This window comes from Sinocyclocheilus anshuiensis, unplaced genomic scaffold (assembly GCF_001515605.1).
Source record: "Sinocyclocheilus anshuiensis isolate Anshui unplaced genomic scaffold, SAMN03320099.WGS_v1.1 scaffold2044, whole genome shotgun sequence".
Classification (NCBI taxonomy): domain Eukaryota; kingdom Metazoa; phylum Chordata; class Actinopteri; order Cypriniformes; family Cyprinidae; genus Sinocyclocheilus; species Sinocyclocheilus anshuiensis.
This window is the reverse complement of record NW_015557212.1, coordinates 235,100-258,353: the sequence shown is the minus strand read 5'-3', so window position 1 is coordinate 258,353 and position 23,254 is coordinate 235,100. Positions and strand designations below refer to the sequence as shown.

Below are 23,254 nucleotides of genomic sequence, written 5' to 3'. Positions count from 1 at the left end.
CACAGACACATTCTGGGGACACCAGAGACTTATATTACATATTGTAAAAAGTAGCATAATATGTCTCCTTTAATAGTAATTGTAGCAGTACTATTAATAATACATAAATGTTAAATAATAAATACAAAAAAAATTATTATGATGATACTTGTTAATAATAATTTTTATTATTGTTATAATTATATAAATATCAATAACAATAATAATTTATTTTGTTATAAATAATTATTAAAGAATTAATTTTAAAATATCATAATAATTATTAATATATAATATAATAATAATTATTATTATTATTGTTATAAAATAAATAGTCATTTATTTTTTATTTCAGCCAACTGGACTGTGTACTTAGTGACCTGACCAGTAACTCGGCTGAAGGAACTGAGTACTTCAAGATGCTGGTGGGGGTTTTCGCGCCGGAGTTTCGCAGCGTCAAGAACATGCACTTGAGGAACTTCTACATGATAGTTCCTCCTCTGGTGGGTCTTCAGAATCAGATCTTGGATGTGGAAATCTCTTGCTAATTGCGGCATCTCTTGCATAACGTTCATCTTTCTTCTCCCTCACAGACGGTAAATTTCGTGGAACATTCCATCAGCTGCAAAGAAAAACTAAACAAGAAGAACAAAGTGGGAGCTGCGTTTACAGACGATGGTTTCGCCATGGGTACGTTTAATACAGTTATAAAGCTGATATACGTTCTTTCCATGGGCTAGTCAATATTCAAGGACCTTTTGTGTGTTTTCCAGGAGTCGCCTACATCCTGAAGCTTCTGGACCAGTATCAGGAGTTTGACTCCCTCCACTGGTTCCAGGCTGTGAGGGAAAAGTATGTGAAGGAAATGAATGCGGTGGTGAAGGAGCAGAACGTTCAGTCCACCAGCCAAGACGAGAAGCTCATGCAGACCATGAACCTGACGCAGAAGAGACTGGATGTATATCTGCAGGTATGGGAGCATCTTCATGATCTTCAACATTGATGGCCAATGGCTTTGTTTTATCACATCTTCTTTCCGTTTGTAGGAGTTTGAGCTGCTCTATTTCTCTCTGAGCAGCGCTCGGATCTTCTTCAGAGCTGATAAAACGGCAGCCGAGGAGACCCAGGAGAAGAAAGACAGAGGTTGGTTGATGGATCCATGATCTCTAGAATATTTTATGGTGACTTTTAGCACCACAAACACTCATTTAATCTCTCTTTTCAGAGGAAGTTGCCAAAACTGGTCCAGGTTCCTCAACGATCAAGGGCTCTCCTGGGGAAAGCAGGGCCATGTGAAACTACAAAGGATCTTGAACGATATAAATCACTTGAACAGCATGGACTCGCTCCAGATTAGGTTATAAACATTGACCCTCCAGCCACCGTACTTCTGTTGGAGTCTGTACAGCTGCTCAAACTCATTTTGGCGATTCGCCACCTGCACTCGTTCGACTGGAACTGACTGTGGATTTGGACCAACGCTTCGGTTTTAGATCATGATTGTTTTATGTATCCACAACGATGTTCAACAATTGTTTTGTCAAGCATTATGTGCTCATGTAAATTCAACAAGAGTGATTGGTAGATGGTGTCTGTAGTTTTTTTTTTCTTAAAGGGATAGTTCACCCAAAAAATGAAAATTCTGTCATTAATTACTCACCCTCATGTGGTTCCAAACCCGCAAGACCTTCGTTCATCTTCGGAACACAAATTAAGATATTCTTGATGAAATCCAAGAGCTTTCTGACCCTCCATAGACAGCAACGCATGATGAACGAAAGTCTTACGGTTTTGGAACGACATGAGGGCGAGTAATTTATGACAGAATTTTCATTTTTGGGTGAACTAACCCTTTAATGTCCTACTGATTGTTAGGAACAAATATTTTTATAGGATAAAACTGGCCTTTAGGATACAATTTTTTTTAGCTAAAGAAATTTAAAAAGAAATTCAAAGACCTAATTATATTTCACCCAAAAATTGAAATTTTGTGTCATTTCAAACCTGTATGACTTATTTTGCAGGACACAAGATTATATATATAATTTTTGTTTTTTTTAACAATGAACCAATAGGGACCAGTAGGGTTAACTTGGACCCCACTGACCATTTTGTCCCTCAGAAGGAAAGTCGTACATAATTTGAATGACAAGAGGGTGAGTAAACAATGTCAGACTTTCCATTTTTGGGTGAACTTTCCTTTTAAAGTTGAATTATGTAAACTAGAATCATTTTTTTCCGTCAAGATTACTAATTTACTTCATACATGATTTTCTGCCCAAAACTCATTCAACGCCATACTTATTGATATGTGAAATATGTAGCACCGTAAGCACACTAACATATTCTGTTTAGTCAGTTTGTGCTGGCTAAGATATATCGCAATGTGTCCGACAGTAAAAAATGCATAAATTCTTCTTGAGCACTGTGAAGAAAGTTGAATTGCACTTGCCTTAAAGCTGCTGCTGTTACAGTATTCATAGTGAACGAAAAGCGCACTACACAGCAATTTCTTCACGTCAGTGACATTCCATCTGATTTTCTTGCCTATACTGACCTTTTGTAAGTAATTTGTGTTAACCATTAACCTCATGCCATCTTTATTAAAAGACTTGGGGGGGGGGCCATGTGTCTGTTGAACTGGAAACAGTTTGAACTGGAAAAAGCACAGCTTCAGGATTAGTCATGCATTACAGGCACACACACAACATGCTCGTACCGAACACCCCCTTCCCATACAGAGTCCAAACACTGGTTCATTTTATTACTAAATAGTGCAACAATGAACATTGCATTTTCTTTTGCCCTTGTGTATTCACATGTATTGGATTTGTCTTTGTGTCTGTCCTGTTTGTTAGCGCAGCGCACTTCGGAAAACAAAGCGCGAACTGCGTTTTTCTCTTGAATACCAATGGATGAGTTTGTGTGCTGTACTGCAACTTCAAAGACTCCTGGCAAACACCAAAAGAGGCTTTCCGTCAGAGGAGTAAACAAAACATTTACCCTGCTCGAAATGAAATGGAGGGAGAAGAAGAAAAAAAACGTAAGAGGGGAATTTAAAAACAGAATGAAAATATACAGAAGTTTTGTGTTCGGGCAGCACATAATTTGTAAGGCAGGGCCCCTCCCCACCAGTTCTCAAGGTGGAGACCCCCGCCGCCCCCCTCCCCCTCCCGCAGTCCTAGTCCAGAAGTTGAGGAATAAAACCAGGTTTTTTGTGGTCAGGCAGGTCGGCTGGCTGTCTGTTGCCGCTGACGGACTCAGCTTCAGAAGGCCTGCTGGGCCGGATTGTAATTGAAGGTGGTTGGCACGTGAGGCCGCTCCTCTAGCTTGTCGTATTCCAGGTGAAACTCCTGAGAGACCAGAGAAAAGCACAAAGCTGATGTTCACTTGCATGTATACAACATACACTTCACTTGAACGTTCAGTATAGTGATGACATTATATATTTACTAGGGATGCACGATATTAGATATTTGCCGATAACCGATATGCCGATATTTTCCGTCTCGTTTTGGCCAATACCGATATATTTCCTTTTGTTTGAAAACAACACCAAGCCTCTCCTGTTTTTAATTATAAGCAAATAATTTTTAATTTTGGTTAATTTTTAACAAGAACTTGTTTGTTAATAACCAATAATGAAGTTGTTTTATAATGACAGTACATTGAAGATTTGAAAATAACTATAAATAAACTACATATCAATCGCTGCTTTTTTTTTCAGAAAGATGCAGTGGTAACCTTAACATTTTATTTTAAGATTTAACATTTGTAGATGGTCTAAAGCAAAAGAGTTGTAAAAATTCTGAAAATCTTTGAGAGCTCATAATTTGTTTAAAAAATATAACATATTACACATTAATAAATCAGTAAATATAAAATTATTTAAGTGTCATGTTTGTGATTTTTTTTTGTTCGTGTAAGCTATAGATTCTGACCTTTAAATCAAAACATACTCATGATTATATGGCACTAATTACTGCTTTATTTAATCAGAAACAGTCTAAATATTATTTGTATTTTGCTTTCATTTTATTAGAAGTAGGCCAACAGCGCCCCCTATGGAATTAAAATTCCTTACTGAGCGGGCATTACGTGCTATTACTGTTGACTCTATCACACACTGAGCACGTCATTCTGTATGTGCATTCACAGTTTAAATGCAGCGATCCAAAAGAGTGAATCTAATCACCATTCAGGCAAAACTTTGCTTCAAGAATGAGCCACACTGCTGACTTGATCTAATCGCTAGCACACCCTGAGCACATGTGAGTTAACGTATTCCTCTTATCGGCAAGACATATCGGCATAATTTTTCATATCGGGCCGATGCCGATATTTACATTTAAAGTCATTATCGGCCGATTCCGATATTGGTCCGATAATATTGTGCATCCCTAATATTTACATTATCAGCATCAATAGGTAAGTGTGACCGACTGGTCAATTAAGTAGGTGCAGGTTATTGGTTTTCAAGTATTTTCTAATAAATATTGAGCAATTTTTCAGCAATTTTCACACTGCACCTGACCTCATTTTTTGTTGTGAACATGTTCATACATTCAAGAAAGAAAAAATAGGATACTTTTAAACAGCTATTTAGATGGTCTTTGTCCGTTACTAAGGCATAAAAATTGTGATTAAATTTAAGCAAATATTTATGAATGATTATTTAATCAAATAAAATTAATTAGAATTGTATTATACATATCTCATATATATATATATATATATAAATATATAGAGAGAAAGAGAGAGAGATAAACAAATAAAAAATAATTTTATAATGACAAATTTCTAATATAAATTAAACATTGACATTTTTATAATTTTTGTAACACATGTATAAAAGTCTAATCCATAATACTTATGATAATCTGCAAAAAAGTCTAAATTCTAATAAATACTAATATTTTAAAATATAATTTTTTCAATGTATATTCTGTATAATTTTATATAAGAATTACTAGGGGAAGTCGTGGCCTAATGGTTAGAGAGTCGGACTCGTAACCCAAAAGGTTGCGGGTTCGAGTCTTGTACCGGCAGGGATTGTAGGTGGGGGGAGTGAATGTACAGCGCTCTCTCCCACCTTCAATACCACGACTGAGGTGCCCTTGAGCAAGGCACCGAACCCCCAACTGCTCCCCGGGCGCCGCAGCAAAAAAAATGGCTGCCCACTGCTCCAGGTGTGTGTTCACGGTGTGTGTGTGTTCACTGCTGTGTGTGTGCACTTTGGATGGGATAAATGCAGAGCACTAATTCCGAGTATGGGTAACCATACTTGGCCACATGTCACTTCACTTCACTATCTTTTAATATTTTCAAAATTAATATTTTACGAATTAAGTTTTGAGAGATTTTGTGTGTTATATTGTATTATGTTGATTTAAGCATCTTGCTCTATAGATATTGTATGATATTGCAGAGATTATCATATTTATAAATTCACATTGGTCACCACTATTACGGACATTGTGTGTCATTACTATAACAGTCATTCTGCTGCGCCAAGATACTGACATGGGTTTGAGATACTGACATCAGAAAAAAAAAAAACACAATGGCACAAACCAGATGTTAGGTTTAATCACTCAAGTGAGTGACTATCAGCAAGTGTCTGTAGCTGTATAAACGAAAAAGGTGGAGGAAGAGGTCCCTGAATTCAGTATCTTTACCTTAGCGACCTTCCTCCAGTTATGACAATCAAAGAAGTAGTATGTTCCTCTCTCGTAGGTGTTGGTCTTTAGCGTGGGCTCCATGCCAGGTGCTCTTGTGATCCAAACCCTTTCCTCTTTATGGTACCGCCAGTCCCGGTTGAAGCTGCAAACAACAAAATGTTCCCTTTAACCTCTCAACTTCCACCCGTGGTTGGTTACCAGCAAAAAGAGTCCTAGAATGATGTAATCTGCAGGACGTACAGCTCAACAGCAGCGAGGAGTTGTAGGAGGTCTCCTCCGTTCATGTAGTAGAGGTAAAACAGCAGGTCTTCACCGTATCGTCCCAGTTTTATTGCAGCCAGCTGTACAGAGTACATTATAAGGTTAGTAGCATCCACATACTACAATTTCAATTAGGTTTTAGTGAAGTGTTTATCACCTCACCTTGTCCCTTATGTGAATGTTGGTTAAGTACTCTGAGGGAACATGGAAGTCTAAAAAAACAATTGCATTTATTACTGAAGAGCCTCAATGAATTTGTCATCTCTACAGGTTAAGTCAAATGAACTCTTACCAATGTCTTGTGGTCGACATGGAGCTGAAGCCCAGGGAGATGCAAACTTAGGATACAGATTCCTACAAACCGAAATAAAATGAATGTGTGTACAAAAAGAGAACACTGACTAGACATCAGTATCTGGCACAAGAAAGTATCTTACTCCGGAGAGTTGAGGTTGAGTCCTAGCGTTGTTAGGTCGCTTCCTAAAGCCAGGTGAACCATCCCAGGGTCCGTCTCAGCTGCCCGGATGAATGTCAGGAGTCCAATCATTCCAAACTGATCTGTCACCATTCCTAAGGGAATGTTTGTTACCTTGCCTATAAAAGATGTGAATAAATGTCAGGTTTGATTGAGAGTGTCCAATGGACAGGGTTGCTACATCTTTTGATCAATTAATTTCCATGAATTTTCCAGCAGACACAGATTTTTACATATTTTTTTTTTAAGCAAAGAGCAAATTCTAGTCAGGGTTATTATAGTTAACTAAAACCATAAAACAGTTTATGTTACTTGAAATAAAATATACTAACTGAAATAATAAAAAACAAAACAAAACTTACACTTGTTTTATTTCAGCTATATTTTATTTCACACTTTCATTTAGTTCATCTTGATGTACTAAGATAACTAAAACTGAAATAAAATGAATGAAAACCATATAGACATATGAAACTATTAAAAATAAAAATAAAAACTAAATCCCTAATACTTTAACTACAATAAAAAAACAAAATATTAAAATTAAAAATGTTAATAAAAATATAGCATCCCAATAATAAAAAAAACCCTGTTTCTAGTCAGATTAAATATTCAGAATTCGAGTGTAGTTAGCTACAAGTATATATATATATATATATAATTTTTTTTTTGTATATTATTGTACATATATTACAGGCCTGTATACACACAAATTGTTTTCACAATATAAACTATTTTTATGATGTATTGAGTTATTTTAATTTTACAATTGATTAACATTTAAATGTATATCAATGTATATATTTTTATTTTTTAATAAAATGACAAATGTTGTAAATCTTTTTTATTTATAATAAAAATGTCCATTATTTAATCATGATTTAAGATGTTAATGACTGCTATTACTTCTCAGGGGCTTGGAATTATTATTATTAAATATTTTTAAATACACCCTGTGTATTTAAACTGGGAACCCTGCCCGCTGCATTGAAACCTTCTAAAACAGATTCTTGAAGAAAATAATTGCACTTGATTTGTTTTCAAATTGACACTCATGTTTTCAAGCTCGGGACACTTTGGCAGTTGTCTGAAATACAGTGGTGCATGTTGCTAGAGAGCCTCACCATCAGGCAACACCTGGATCCCCTTCTTTTGCTGGTTGTTATTCTGTGCTGATGATGTCTTGTCGCCGGGAAACTTGGGTCCATCTGCACTTGAGCTGCCCTTTCCTGAAGAGTTCAAGCTCTGTGGAGACAGCAAAGGCCAGAACAATGGGTTAAAGGTCAAGCAATCGTCGCAGCACTGGACGGCATCACTGAAATGTTAATAATAATAATAAAATGTATATCCTTACACATCCTGCAAAACAATGACACATGTTATTTATGCAATCTCTCTCTGAAGCTTATGAGAAATCAAATTCAGGCAATACTGACTGATTTGCTTTCATCCGTGCTCAATGTCGGGTCCTTGTAGTTGGGCCCGGGCAGGGCTGGGAAGTCTTCGTTGTGAATGGAAAAGTCCTGCGACTGTTCGTTCGATGGCTTTGTGACCATTCCAACTATGGAGAGATGCATTTTAATAAAGATTTGAGGGTTATTGTGAGGAAATAAAAATAAAACCCCTAACCTTGTCATGCATTCACAACACATCATCCATTGAAGGAGAAGCGAGGGTTTCGGTTTCAGCTAAGTAATGCGACTGTGTAAAATTAACTCGTACCATAGGGTGCCCTTCCAGCCAGCGGATTATGCAACGGTGTTGGGTTGCCGTTTCCCTCCCTCCGACTTCTGTCTGCAAGTGCTGGGAATTCTGAGAGGTCTATTCCTGTTACATTTTCACTCCCATCTGCCACGATAGCAGAAAGAATAATATGAGAATGAGCTATTTTCTTTCCAGAGCACAATTTAAGCGTCACGGTTCCTGACATGGTGCATCATCACGGAGCACGCTCCATACAGCACTCACCTGTCCCGTTGAAGATGTTATTGGATAAGGAGTTCATGCCAAACCCCTGGCTCCGGCCCATTCCAAATCCTGACATACTACAACGACACACATGAGGATTTGACCCTTTTGTTAAGGTCAGTCTTAATCAGTCTTGATTGGCCTTATCTTGGCCTAAGGTGAAAGTTAATTAAAATACACATATATATGTATTTAAGATTATGAGAAGCCACTTTTTAGCATAATCTTTCTGCAATAAACAAAAGAAGTGTATTGATGACAGGAGCTTTCAATGTACATATCAACCATAATGTTGCCCAAAAAAGCCTTATAAAATATAAAATTTCACATTACGCATTTTAAAATATATTCAAACAGAAAACAAAAATATTACAAATCTGCCACTACAGTTTAGAGTTTGGGGTTGATACTTTCTTTCCTTTTCGTTTTTAATCACATACATGCATTTTAACGCTTTGCAAACTTACACATTTGGTTTTCTATGACATTTGTTGCTGACACAGAATGACTTGTGATAGATAGTCTTGGTTGTATCATAATGGGCTGAATATACAAACCAATCAGTATGTATTTATTTTTCTTAATGTTTTATTTTTGTCTTTGAGTTTCCTGTATAATTATAATAATAAGGGATGTACAACATCCATGGTTCAATACGCGCTTGTGAATTCGGTTTTGCGTTTTAATCATTTCTGTGCGTTTTATTTCACTTCGAATTGACTCTGTTTGTGTGGGCTCATCAGTCTACGAGCTGAGATGAGGAAACTCCTTGCTGCTTGTAAAGTGCATTTGAAAAAGCAACAGAGCCAAACATCTTCAGTTGTAATGACTTGTAATGAGAAGTGTTTCTAAACCTGTTGTCCAACAAAAGAGAACATTATAACATTTTATAATGTTTTTACTCCACAACATCAGTTGAGTGTTTGAATTAGCTCCCTTTTGTGATCTGATGTGGCTTCTTATCACAGAATGAGGCAGAAAATATATTTATACTGTAAAAAAAGGCTATGTCGATTAGCTATAAATATACTTAATTATTATGAAAATACCCAAGGTGGCTTGAAGAACACCGATAAACTATACATTGTCGCAGGATAGGGTTTATTGTCTTCATGTCTCATCATTCAAAATGTTTCTATTTTCTTTTTATTTAGTTACAGTGGCTATGTTTACATGCACACTTTTTGCTTCAATCGGACTGAATTCATTACGATTTATGAATCTGAATGTAGTGTTTACATGAACGCTAAATAAAGTGATCGGGTTGATGTGCGCGTTTATGTGTCACAAGCTTCAAATCGGAATTGTTTTTTTTCTGAGTTTCTCACTGTTTGCACATCATAACCACTCTCCTACACGGTTTCTTTATTTGTTTTAAACAGCAGAATTAATATTTATCCATTTCTCAAACAGATCGATTAAGGTGTTTACATGAAGGCTTTTCAGTCCGATTGAGCTGTCAATCCGACTACAAACAGATCATTTGGATGCATGTAAATGTAGCCACTGATGGCTGAATGCCTATGTCCATATTAAGGATTTCTTGGAGCATCATAAGTTCTTTTACTTCTATTACTATTACTTAGTTTCTGTGTGAGGGTGCCCTCTGGCTTCCAGTATGAATGAAACAGACATTACATGTGTTTATAGCGCTCAATAATGGCCAATCCATTCTATTTTGGGTAAAAATAGGAAAAATAATACTTCTCTCAAAAGAAATTTGAAGTAGACATATGGCAATCCATGTTCCGTTTTTAAAAATTTGTTTTAAAGGTGACATATCATGAAAATCTGACTTTTTCTGTGTTTAAGTGCTATAATCAGGTCCCCAGTGCATCTACCAACCCAGAAAACATGAAAAAGGACAACACAGTAACTTTGTTTTGGGAAGCCTTTTTCTGCAAGCCTCTGAAAAAATGAGTGTGTCAGATTTCACTCCCTCTGTGACGTGGTAAGGGGATCTTATTATAATATTACGCCCCTTAATCTGCACGTTTCCTCCCATGGCACAGTCACTGTGTTTTCGCAAGCGACAATGGTGTTCTAACGTCATGGCGAAGGTTTGAGCTAAGCATGCTAACTGTTCTGTCTTTGGCTGCACTGACGAGCACAGAACACTATTAAGAGTCCCAGCCTCAGAGGAGACAAGAGAGCAGAGGATTTATTGATTTATTTACTGTGTATTGCTGCTGCCACACAGATCTAATATAAACATGCGATTTCTTTCCCAGCCGTTTACCTTCACAGACACAGACTTCACAGTTTTTGTAACTCATGTGCGTTTTTAACATAAACTTGTGTATTTGATAGTTTAAGCACAAGAAGAGAACTTAGTTTAGTACTCACATACCATGTGACAGCAGCTTTCTGTGTGCGTGCTTCGGACGTGTGTGCTCAGAAAAACGTTTATCAGATGTTTAAACTAATATGGCTTCAAATGCATGATTTCAGCATGACAGACATGATAATCAAAACCAAACAAATGTTTTTAGCAGAGTATCTGAGGTACGAGCTGTAAAGGCACAGCTCTATTCTGGAAAAGGGGGCGGGGAGCAGCAGCAGCTCATTTGCATTTAGAGAGACATGCACTAAAACAGCGTGTTTCTGCTTCCACTCAAAATAGGCATTTTCAAAATGATATAAGAAATGATTTGTGGGGTATTTTGAGCTAAAACTTCACAGACACCAGAGACTTACAGTATATTACATATTGTAAAAAGGGTCTCCTTTAAAAAAAAGTGCATTTTAAATCACAAAAAACACTCCAAGCCAAGCCGAACCGAAAACCGTGGTTAAAAAAAAAAAAGAGTTATGTATTGAACCGTGGGATAACTGTATTGTTGCATACCTAATAATAATAGCACAATTTTCTGCAAATAAAAACGATGATAAATTTTAAAATACATAAAAGTATACATTTAAAATTAGATATGAAAATATACAATTTAATTGCATTATTATATTATACTATATTGTTTTTTATATATTTTATTATATTATATTATTTAAAATATTTTATAATAGAATCTCTTTTCTCAACAGTAAGGATTGAGGGTTGGGCAATTAGTTTTTTTACTAGGCCAACCCTCAATCCTTACTGTTGAGCCAAAACATTCTATTATTGTGGCAAATGAAAGCACTTTACATTACAATTCACAACTTCAGAAGTCACTTTATAATTTGTTTCATTCCCATATCACTGAGCACAATCTGACCACTGTCCTGGCACTAGTAATTCTGTACAGGCAAGTTTAAGTTCTTTTTAAATAATACACCTGTTCAATAGACAGTCCTAAAAAGCCTTACCAAAGCAAGTTGTTTGCTATCGCTATCTCTCATGTAAGCATTCTTACCTGTTGATGGTGAATGGCTGGCGTGCTGGCTGCTGCTTGGGCATGCAGATAATGCTGGGAGAGCTGCGGTTAGGGCTACCCAGGCCAGAGCTGCCCATGCTGTTGGTCCTGCCGCTCATGCCCATGCCCTGCCCTACCTGCGAACTCATCATGTTCCTGGAGTTCATAGGCAGGATGCCCCTGCGGAACACCAGCAAGGCCGGGATTTAACAGATCACATCATAACTCAACATAAATCAAGCAGAGGAGATGGCGTACCTGTTCGGTGAAGGTGGTGTGTGGAGGGACATTGTTGGGACGCCTGTTGTTGGGGTGCTATGGCTCGGTAACTGAGTGCCTTGTGTTAAACTCCGGTTCAATTGAGGGTTGTTGTTGCTCATGCCCCTTATTGAGAAACCTAGTGCACCTACAAAATGAGTCAGGAAAGAAACACTGATCAATTGGTGCTCAGAATCAGAGTACATGGTGCTTCTATTAGCATCACAATTATTTTTCAGTGCTATAAGCCGTACTGAAGATTTGTACTCACTTTGCGGACCATACAAACTCGCACCAAGCTGTGACAATTGACTTGACGATGACGGCGAGGGAGATGACAGCATCTGAAAACCGAGAGAAGTTAGAAACTCTCATTTGAATTAGCATGTTTTTAACATTACGTGCCAACAAATTAGACAGAAATTAGAAACATATTTATATTTACATATACATATTAACATACACACTGACACTACAGTTCAAAAGTTTGTGGTCGGTAAGAGCTTTTCATGTTTTTGAAAGAAGGCTTTTATGCTCATTATGCTTTTATGTCAGCATTTATTTGATAAAAAATACAGTACTATTATTACAATTTAAAAGAAACATTTTCTATTTTAATATATTTTAAAGTGTAATTTTTTCCTGAGATAGCAAAGCTAAATTTTCTTCATTGTCACATGATCCTTCAGAAATCATTCTAATAGGCCGTTTTGCTGCTCAAGAAACACTTCTTATTTTTTTTATAAATCTTGGCCGGCGGATCTCCACCAAATTCGGTGGATCCCTTCAGCTCGAGGAGCCCTCTCGAACACCACCCTCTGCGCGTCGGTAGCCCCCTGGGATTGCTAGATCGGTCGGTGCCGGACCGCGAATTTAACCAGCCGTAACTCCCGAACCCCGGGGGCTTCCCGAACCCCGGGGGCTATCCACGCGGGGGTGGTCTCATTCGAAAGAGGGCCTCGAGACGTACACTCGATTCGCGTTCGAGAGGGTTCCCCCGAATTTGGCGCGGATTCGCCAAGCTGTTACGTTGATATGGCCGTTCAAAGTTTCAATGGTTTTCCATTGACTTAAGCTTTAAAGCGTTTCATCCAGGTCGCCAGTAGCAGGCGGGGCATAGAGGACCTACAATAATGGACAGTATTTGAAAAATAATGTGTTTTTTGAACATTAAAGCATGTCAACATATTCTGTTACACCAAATACACAAAATAATGATCTTTAAAAAAGCATCATATGACCCCTTTAATATTTTCATAGAAACTGTGATACAATTTTTTCAGGATTATTTTATGAACAGAATGTTTAAAAGAACAGCATTTAAAAATACATTTTAAAATAATTTTTTTGATATACACTATCAGTCAAATGTTTTTGAACAGTAAGATTTTTAATGTTTTTTAAAGAATTCTCTTCTGCTCACCAAGCCTGCATTTATTTGACCCAAAATACAGCGAAAGCAGAAATATTGTGAAATATTTTACTATTTAAAAGAACTGCTTTCTATTTGAGTATATTTTAAAATGCAATTTTTTCCTGTGATATCAAAGCTGAATTTTCAGCATTACTCCAGTCTTCAGTGTCACATGATCCTTCAGAATCATTCTAATATGCTGATTTGCTGCTCAAAAAATATTTATTATTATGTTGAAAACAGCCGAGTAGAATTTTTTCAGGTTTCTTTGATGAATAGAAAGTTCAGAAGAACAGCATTTATCTGAAATAGAAATCTTTTGTAACATTATAAATGTCTTTATCATCACTTTTTATCAATTTAAAGCATCCTTGTTAAATAAAAGTACTAATGTCTATAATTTCTTTCCCCCAAAAAACTCAACTGTTTTAAATATTGATAATTATAATAATAATAATAATAAATGTTTCTTGAACAGCAAATCAGCATATTAGAATGATCTCTGAAGGATCATGTGACACTGAAGAGTGGAGTAATGATGCTGAACATTTAGCAGGAAAATTTAGAGGATCTCTTTAAAAAACATTAAAATAAAAAGATACTGAGCTTCTGTACTCGTACTCGTTAAAATGCCCCGATACCAAAAAAATATTGGTATCGGTACTCGGTATTGGCAAATACCAAAAATAAAAGTATCGGTATCGGGCGAGTACTGGAAAAAGTGGTATCGGTGCATCCCTAATATTAAGCTAATAATAATTTAATATTTCATCATTCTATCAGACCTCCAGCCAACAAAAGGATTTGACACAATGAACATAACATCAGAATGAACTGGTATTAACGTACGTCTTTCTCCGATCGATGCGGGAACATTGACGTCTGGCCATAGTATATGCTCTCATCAGGGTAGTCACTTTCGACCCCCTCCACAAACTTCTTTCTCGTTGCACTGAACATTCCGTTTGTCACCTACAGAAGAGAGGAGATGGTTAAAACCAAGATATTTAATTCCTGAACCAAAATCATACCAGATTATCTTTCTGCACGTCTAGTGGACATATCATTAACAAGTGCTTCTATACAGCACAACTGAGAACTTGTAATAAACAATGAATTACCACTGCAGAACAAGACCCAAGACTGTATGTTGATTTAAGTGCATTATAAAAAGGTACAGGCTATTTTGTCAACTCACATTACAACTAAATCATACAATTAGGAGGCGCAAGACTAAACTTAAATGTACTTTAGCGGACAGTCTAATGCTATAAGAACATTTAGACCTACTATGGCGGTACGTTGTTGAATAAATAATGTATTCATCTTTTCAAAACAAAGCAGATATTCGCCGTATGGTTGGAAAACAAATAAATATCACTTTCCAAACTGACACCTGACAACAAACACAGAAACAGCTTAATTCACCTGCTAAATCCATGAAAAACATCCATTACTAGCCAGATACTTAAACATACTCACATTTCCATGTTCCGCAACATTATTAATAATATTAAAACTGATTCCTACATGTTGTGATGTTACGAACACAATCACAGAGAGAAATAAATAAAATTAATAATCGCATGTCGCGAAATGTTCTCATTTATATAAGCTAGTTAGCTGTCTCGCTAGCTGTAAAGTTGCTAACTACAAATAAGACATTTTCGGCATAAATAAAGATTTTAATGGAAACCAAAACACCCTGGACCATTAAATCTATATTAGTCGTGGTGCTTTAGTTTTATAACAGATGACTAGACGTGCATAATACATGTATCTATCTGTTTAAATGGTTTAGGCCTGTGTTTCGGCTGTCTGTTTTTGTTAGCGCTCAGCGCTAGTCGGCTAACTCTGGCCTCGAACAAAAACAGAAACCAGTAAAGCCGTGCAAACGTGTCAGTGCATTCATTCAGCTACTAAATATCTGCTTGGATATGCGCACAAAGCTGCAAATGTTCCTTTGGCCCTGTATATGCGATGCAAACCCTGTTGTGCAATGCATTTTTGGGTGAAAAAGGAATTGACTAACCGCATTAATTTACCCTCTCCTCGCAGATCCAAGATGGCTGTGTTTCCTACAGGCGAGAATGCAATAGCCTTTACCCTCTGACCCCTTAACCTTCAGTTTATTTCATACTAGACTGAAAATTGTGCTGGACACTGTCTGCTGGATATTAGACACTCTACAGGACACTTGTGAGATTTTTATGATGTTACAATGGGATGAAACAGTTAGACTTTAGTCACTCTTTTTATACCTGAAACATCAATCTGCCATTTAACAAACTCTGTTAAGAGTACAGATTATTTTATAATCATCTAGAATACTTATAATGTATATTTTACATCTGCAGCCAAATGCAGGTAACACGTTGATTAAAAATTCATAATTTGAGCTGTCTGACACAAACGGTGTTTAAGATTAAGTCTATACGGTCTGTTTCATGTCAGCAGCTTGTAAATAACGAATAACGTATATTTATAAAGAGATTATCGTGAAAATATGTGCAAATCCTACATCACATTAAAGGGGTTTCCTTAAATAATGTTAACCTGACATTATTTTACATTATTTTTGCTTACTATGTAAATTTAGCAGCGGAAAGTATAGTCAAAATACATTATAATCCTTTTTTTTTTTATTTCATAGTGTTTTGTAAAATATGCTTTTATGTAACAACATACAAATCTAGAGTGAACTATAGCTATTGTTTGCAGGAAGACATCTGTCACTTCCACACGCAGTAAAAGGCTCACAAATACATTCCATTCAGTAAATCTGCCTGAATCCAGAAGATTTAAGCTATTCATAGCTAAAGTTTGAAGTTTTGCTTCCTTTCTGCGTAGATTAATTATCATTTGGATGTAAACGGGATCTTTCTCATCATCTAAACTTTGTTTCATAATGATCAAGTTTGTTCTGCTGAGAACGCAACGCTCACTGTTAAATGATGAGTGAGGCAAGCAAAACCTGTAGGACTGAAACTCTTACATTGTACATTTCACATCTGCAGCCAAGTGCAGGTGAAAAAATCTTATATTTGTGCAAGAATGCTTACATGGGTGCAAGAATGATTACAAATTGTCAAATCTGTTTTTTTATGTATATTTAAATACATTCCTGTCAACCACTTAGAACAGCCTAAAAGAAGTGGTTAAATAGTCCATGGAGGATTATGTTGAAAGTTTACACTTTAAATCACATTTTGTTGTGATCTTTTAACTGGCGTAATCCCATTTCTCACTTTCCGTCTATTCCCTCCACTGTGAAGTAGTACTCAGGCCCTTCAGACAGCACTTGAGGGTTCTCAATTATAGTCTAAATCACTGGAGACCTTTGATAGACCACTAAATAGCTAAGCCTTGAGTTATGAGAAGAATGACTGGGAGTGCAATATCATCCAGTGTTGCATTTACTCATAGAGGTGATTTACTACTTTTGGATTAAGGATCAACATTCATTTTCGATAGGGAGGAAAATTATATCTTAAGTGTAGAAAACACTCATAAAACAATTTTGGGCAAGTCTGGTCTGATCTCAAAGGTGAACCTATTAAAATCGAATAAATTAAGTAATAGTAAAAAGGTCAATAACATAAACCTTATTTTTTATTTTGTCTGGATCTTTTAATTGATTAAAAATACATTTAAATGGATTTCATACATACAATGCCTTTTATAACGAGCATGTTTTTCATTTAATGTTTATTTTATTTTTATATAATATTTTTTTATTTCCTATCCCTATATACTCTTAAACATTCTACAACTAAATACTGTGGTATGCCATGTGATATGGACAGCCTCTGTTGGTTGTCCATAACTGGGCAAGTCTTATCTTTGGGGTGGTGCACTCAAGTGGTCTCTGTTATGTAGAGGGTCCTGACTGAGATAAGCGCTTAAATAGAAGGTCTAAGCTGACCCTCAAATTCCTTAATCACACGACAACTTTAGGCTTATCACAGCTCCCGGTCAGCTCCACCTTCCAGCGCTGGAAGAAATAATTTATCCGGAATGGGGAGGAGCGTGTGGGATGTCATCTCTGGTGCTCTCTGCAACTGGCAGGGCAGAGGTGTCAGCAGAACACAGGAGCATGAAACACCACACTGCCGCCCATCGTCTCATACCTTGTGACAAAAAAGCTTGATGGTAAATGAAGATCTACGTTTTCGGCAACCTGGTAAGACGAAAGGAACATTCAAGTTTTTATCTTGTCTTTTCATTGTGCCATTCATAAGACTGGTCTACACTTTTAAAAATACGGGTTCTTTATTGGCATTTATGGTTCCGTGAAGAACCTTCAACATCCATGGAATCTTTTCATTCCACAAAAGGTTCTTTATAGTGGAAAAAAGTTCTTTAGATTTTTATGTTCTTCACACTAAGAAAAAAAGGTTCTATTAAGAACTGGTCACTGGAATGTTCTTCGGAGAAGCAAAATGTTTTTATCAATGGGATTGCTGTGAAAACCTCCTTTTGGAGTCTGTACACTCTTAAAAATAAAGGTGCTTAAAAGGTTCTTCACAGCGATGCCATAGAAGAACCATTTTCGGTTCCCCAAAGAACCATTCAGTCAAAGGTTCTTTAAAGAACCATCTCTTTCTTCCCTTTTTATAATCTGAAGAACCTTCTTTCTTTGTGAAACAGAAAGGTTCTTCAGATGTTAAAGGTTCTTCATGGAACCATTTAGACAAAAAAGGTTCTTCTATGGCATCGTGAAGCACCTTTATTTTTAAGATTGTACCCTTATTTTGTTTCTGAAGATACCATGAATGTGGACCGAGAAGATGGGAAATGTTGTGCGAGGTGCTGTCGCCTTCGTGCCCTCCGAGAGATGTCAACGTTTCTTAGTAGGCGACTTGAAGGAGATGCCCCTTGATCGTACTTTAGACCTGAGTAGCCGGCAGTTACGTCGCCTTCCAGTCAGAGCTTCTGCCTTTGATGAACTGGTCAAACTCTACCTGAGCGACAACCACCTGAGCAATCTGCCGCCAGAACTGAGAAACCTGCAGAAGCTCCAGCTTCTAGCCTTGGACTTCAACTATTTTGAGGAGCTTCCTCTGGTCGTATGCAGCCTCGTTCAGCTAAACATCCTCTATCTCGGTAATAACCGACTGTACAGGCTGCCGAAGGAACTGCGGCAACTCACCGAGCTTAAAACCTTGTGGCTGGAGACCAACTGCTTCACCAAGTTCCCTCAAGTAATTTGTGAGCTTCCCAACATCAAGACCCTGCATTTGGGATACAACCAGCTACGTAGCTTACCGACCGAGCTTGAGCGACTGGAGGAGCTACGCAGCATCTGGCTAGCGGGGAACTTGCTAAATGATTTTCCTCCCGTGCTGCTGAAGATGCATTATTTGGAGGTGATCGATGTGGACCGCAATCACATTCGCCAGTTTCCGTCGCTCGCCTGCTTGAGAGGCTTGAAGCTCGTCATCTATGACCACAATCCTTGTGTTAATGCGCCAATGGTGGCCGACGGTGTGAGACGGGTAGGCCGCTGGGCCGACAGCTCTGATGATGAGGAGGATGAAGATGACGGAAAGGTTGCCAAAGCAGGTGTGAAGGCACAGGGATCACTGGAAGAGAACGAGTGAAGAAGATCAGTGAGGAACCATAGATCAAGCAACTATAAAGAGCATGATGATACTTATGAGTTTTTGAAACTGCAGAAGGCGGCTGATGAAATACTGAGGCCACTGCTTTACAAATGTAGTGTCTTTTATATTTTTATATTAAATAGTGTTTTGTAGATTTTTGAAGAATAGAAATTACTTAAAATTAAATATTGTAATTATATACTTAATGCTATTCATAATAAACAATTAGAACATTTAATAGAATTGAAATATTTATATTTAAGAATTAAAATATGAAATATTTATAGTAATTTACACATCATTTTTGTCTGCCTATTTGTAACACTTTCTTTCTTTCTTTCTTTCTTTCTTTCTTTCTTATTGTGACATTATTTATGGTACTCCATGAAATCGCATCATAAAATTTTTCTGTAGAAAGTATTTTCAGATCTCAATCAGGGATTTGTTAATGCAATCAGTTTTCTAAGTTTTCCATGTCCGTGCAGTGAATCTGTTCAGTGAGGTTGGCCGTGTCAGTGATAAATGGTGGAATTCTAACAATGTGCCCCTGTTCATAAATAATGCAGGTTTCCTGTAGCAGATTTGGGTCTCCATTTTGATGTAAGACTCTTAATAGGTTTTAATCATACTCTAGTGCTCCTGCTTTGTAATATGAAGTCCTGCAGCACACTGTTCACTGGATTCACAGGTTCAAAATCTGTGAACAAGTCAACAAAGGATGACAAATAGTTATAAGCATTTTGCTTAAAATGATGTACATTTTGCTAGCATATTTACTAAATAGAATCAGTGCCGCAGTCCCAAAATCAAGTGTGGGAGGTGGTAATATTTTGGTATGATATTTTCAGGCTTGTGAATTAAACCTCACAAATACATGATGCACTTAATTGTAGCTATATGTGCAACATAAAACATTAAATGTGACACTGGACCACAAAACCAATCATAAGGGTCAACTTTTTAAATTTTGAAATATACTGAATAAATAGGCTTTCCATTGATGTATGGTTTGTTAGTACAGGACAATATTTGGCTGAGATACAACTATTTAAAAATCTGGAATGGGGTGCAAAAAAATCTAAATATTGAGAAAATCACCTTTAAAGTTGTCAAAATGAAGTTCTTAGCAATGCATATTACTAATCAAAAATTAAGTTAAGTTTTGATATATTTACGGTAGGAAATATATAAAATATTTTCATGGAACATGAACTTTACTTATATCCTAATGATTTTTGGCATAAAAGAGAAATCGGACCAAGAGCTTGTAACACTCCAAAGAGAAAGGAAAACTTGAAATCGCATCATATGACCCCTTTAAGACTGGTTTGTGGTCCAGGGTCACAAATAATAGTAAATGTACATACGTGAAAATAATTTCAATATATCCCACAAAGTATAATAATAATAAAAATTTTCACATTTATAATAATAATTGAAAAGTAAAAAATTGTTAAAACTTAAGATCACTGACAAGTTATAATAATAATAATTATTATTATTATTACAAACAAAATAATAATAGTATAAAACAATGATTTTTAAAAATATAAAAGACCAAATCAAATTACTGAAATATATAGTAATAATAATATGGAAAAATTAATTTCAAAGACAAGTTTTATAAATTATCATTGTTGTTATTATTAAGAAAATAATAGTATACGACTATAGTATAACATCATGTTAAAGATATCATATCATGTCAAATCACTGATGTATAACAATAACAACAAAAACAACAACAATAGTAATTTATATCACTTTTTATAATATACTGCCTACTTTTTTTTACACAGCAGATGTGCACATTACAAATTCCAAGTCCTTATTTTCCTTTAAATACGTCGTAATTATGCAACAATAAGATATAAACGAAGATCTTAGGATCGCAGGGTTAAATACATTTTCACCATATCCCACTGTTACAACATTTGTAGGAATATATTTGTTCGTTTTGAAGAACGACAGAGCGCTGACGTTACGTAAGAACTTTTATTTTGATGGGCAAGAAGTCCATCAGCCATTTGTTGGAGGTTGGAAAGCAAGAACCGATCATCAGTTGCACACAGGGCTGTGATTGAGAGCGGAGCTCCGTTATTAACAGCCACGATGGGGAAGAAGACTCGCGCAGGCACCGGCAGGAGAACCATATTACAGCTCTCACCGCCGGGACCGACCCGCGGCGCGACGGCAGCGGCCAGAGAGGACGGGGTCGGCTCGGGGTCCGAAGGTGGGCGAGAAAGACATCAGTAACAGACGTATAAACCGTCGGTAGAATCAGAAACACAAAATATGAGCGAGACGAACCGTTTGAAGAGAAACACGCGCTTCTATTGAGAGTCGAAAATGAGTTTATGTAGTAGACTTACTAGTCATTTGTAATTTTTGGCTAATCATAATAAACATTTCGTTCCGTTGTTGCTATAAATTATCTTGTTTTAATAAACCGGTACAAAATGTGTGGTTCAGTTCTTACCCTTTTGAATCGCCGTTTGTCAGGTTTAGCATTAGCCACCGGGACAGATTAACCGATAAATGTGTGCTGATATAGCTTGTCAAACTTCTTATGACGTAAACCACATGAGATGGCAAGTAACGATTTATTTCGATATATTAACGTGAATTGTTGGCTATTTAAGTCATTTATAAGCCACAGTTTCGAGTTAGCAGCGCAGCTGCACTGGGCCTCAGACAAAGCGTTAGCCAAACATGCTAACGTTAATTCACCCACACCGGAACAACAAGGATAACTTTGTTATACATGTTTTAAAAACGTTATAAACTCTCTTTTTCCTTTTGTAGACGAACCTGAGGTTAACACAGATGGTCAGCGAGAAGTTAATGTAGTAATGAAGACACCAGCTGTGAAGGCCACACGTAAGTTATACAAGAATGTTATCACTGCGTAATATGTACTGTTATATACGTAATGAGTAATAACAAACGAGTGTGTATATATACGTTCATAAAATATATACGTTATATCTTAATTATCGTTAAATTTTTTTGTTATTTACTTATTTTTGTGGTGTGTAATATATATATATATACCCTTTAGCATTTTCTATATTTATGCATAAGTATGACTATGACTCAAAACATAATCAGATTTTCACACAAGTCCTGAAAGCAGACAAAGAGAACCCAGTCAAACAAATGAGACAAAAATATTTTCTTTGCCATTTATTTATTGAGAAAAATGACTCCGTGTTACATATCTGTGCGGTGCAAAAGTATGTGAATCTTTGCTTTCAGTATCTGGTGTGACCCAATTTTGCAGCAGTAACTGCAGGTAAAGTTTCTTGTAACTGCTGATCAGTCCTGCACAACATCTTGTATTAGTTTGAGCTCATTCCTCAGTTACAGAACCACTTCAACTCTGTGATGTTGGTGGGTTTCCTCTAGGGCTGTGCGATTTGGGGGAAAATATCAAATTGCGATTTTTTTTGACAGATATTCCGATTGCGATTTGATTTGCGATTTTAAATTTGCAAAGTCAAGCTTCAGCTCAGTATTGCTGGCCTGTAGGAATTTTAGCCTATGCCTCAGTACAGAACCCCTTCAACTCTGTGATGTTGGTGGGTTTCCTCCTCTGAACTGCTTGCTTCAGGTTCTTCCACAAAATTTCAATTGGATTAAGGTCCGGAATTTGACTCAGTCATTCCAAAACATTAACTTTGTTCTTCTTTAACCATTCTTTGGTAGAACGAGTTGTGTGCTTGGGGTCGTTGTCTTGCTGCATGACCCACTTTCTCTTGAGATTCAGTTCTCGGGCAGATATCCTGACATATTCCTTTAGAATTTGCTGGTATAATTGAGAATTCATTGTTCCATCAGTGATGGTAAGTCGTCCTGGACCAGATGCAGCAAAACAGGCCCAAACCAGGGTACTACCAGCACCATGTTTCGCAGATGGGATGAGGTTGTTATGCTGGAATGCAGTGTGTTCTTTTCTCCAAACAGAACACTTCTCATATAAAGAAGGCCTTTAGTTGCTTAGAAGTTACCCTGGGTTCCTTTGCAACCTCGCAGACTATTACAAGTCTTGCTTTTGGAGTGATCTTTGTTGGTCGACCGCTTCTGGGGAGGGTAACACAGTGGTCTTGAATCTCCTCCCATTTCTACACAATTTGTCTGACTGTGGATTTGTAGAGTTCAAACTCGTTAGAGATGGTTTTGTAACCTTTTTCCAGCCTGATGAGCAACATCAACTCTTTTTCTGAGGTCCTCAGAGATCTCTTTTGTTAGTGCCATGA

The 23,254-nt window shown here is 36.8% G+C and overlaps 4 protein-coding genes across 4 annotated transcripts in view; 3 read left to right on the top strand and 1 right to left on the bottom strand.

The window, feature by feature from the left end:
- LOC107678984 (WASH complex subunit 7) overlaps positions 1-1,622 on the top strand; it is a 19,301-nt gene extending 17,679 nt beyond the window's left edge. Inside the window, exons 29-33 of the mRNA XM_016474381.1 lie at positions 335-482; positions 573-669; positions 753-949; positions 1,026-1,122; positions 1,205-1,622. Of these exons, the coding sequence (XP_016329867.1) occupies positions 335-482; positions 573-669; positions 753-949; positions 1,026-1,122; positions 1,205-1,275 (610 nt within the window). The 3' untranslated portion in view covers positions 1,276-1,622. The remainder of the gene's footprint in view (positions 1-334; positions 483-572; positions 670-752; positions 950-1,025; positions 1,123-1,204) is intronic.
- Positions 1,623-2,744: 1,122 nt separating this feature from the next.
- LOC107678985 (CCR4-NOT transcription complex subunit 2) lies at positions 2,745-15,481 on the bottom strand. Its single transcript, XM_016474383.1, has 15 exons — positions 15,422-15,481; positions 14,239-14,361; positions 12,247-12,319; positions 11,976-12,123; positions 11,718-11,897; positions 8,365-8,441; positions 8,119-8,244; positions 7,833-7,957; positions 7,521-7,641; positions 6,359-6,515; positions 6,214-6,275; positions 6,084-6,133; positions 5,901-6,001; positions 5,658-5,802; positions 2,745-3,332 (listed from the first exon to the last, which is right to left on the bottom strand). Exons 2-15 carry the CDS (start codon positions 14,347-14,349, stop codon positions 3,246-3,248), a joined length of 1,563 nt encoding a protein of 520 aa, XP_016329869.1. The 5' UTR covers positions 14,350-14,361; positions 15,422-15,481; the 3' UTR covers positions 2,745-3,245.
- A 30-nt stretch (positions 15,482-15,511) lies between these two features.
- LOC107678986 (leucine-rich repeat-containing protein 10-like) lies at positions 15,512-19,069 on the top strand. Its single transcript, XM_016474384.1, has 3 exons — positions 15,512-15,588; positions 17,347-17,572; positions 18,156-19,069. Exon 3 carries the CDS (start codon positions 18,165-18,167, stop codon positions 18,990-18,992), a length of 828 nt encoding a protein of 275 aa, XP_016329870.1. The 5' UTR covers positions 15,512-15,588; positions 17,347-17,572; positions 18,156-18,164; the 3' UTR covers positions 18,993-19,069.
- Positions 19,070-21,023: 1,954 nt separating this feature from the next.
- Positions 21,024-23,254, top strand: part of LOC107678983 (formin-binding protein 4-like) — an 11,402-nt gene continuing 9,171 nt past the window's right edge. Inside the window, 2 exon segments of the mRNA XM_016474380.1 lie at positions 21,024-21,228; positions 21,801-21,875. Of these exon segments, the coding sequence (XP_016329866.1) occupies positions 21,108-21,228; positions 21,801-21,875 (196 nt within the window). The 5' untranslated portion in view covers positions 21,024-21,107.

Excerpts from the sequence above, each read along its gene's own strand:
- LOC107678986 (XM_016474384.1), top strand. The coding sequence starts at position 18,165 with ATGTGGACCGAGAAGATGGGAAATGTTGTGCGAGGTGCTGTCGCCTTC.
- LOC107678985 (XM_016474383.1), bottom strand. The coding sequence starts at position 14,349 with ATGTTCAGTGCAACGAGAAAGAAGTTTGTGGAGGGGGTCGAAAGTGAC. Across the intron at positions 6,516-7,520 it reads GATCCAGGTGTTGCCTGATG|GCAAGGTAACAAACATTCCC; the intron begins GTGAGGCTCTCT and ends CATCTTTTATAG. Across the intron at positions 5,803-5,900 it reads CTCCTCGCTGCTGTTGAGCT|CTTCAACCGGGACTGGCGGT; the intron begins GTACGTCCTGCA and ends TGTTGTTTGCAG.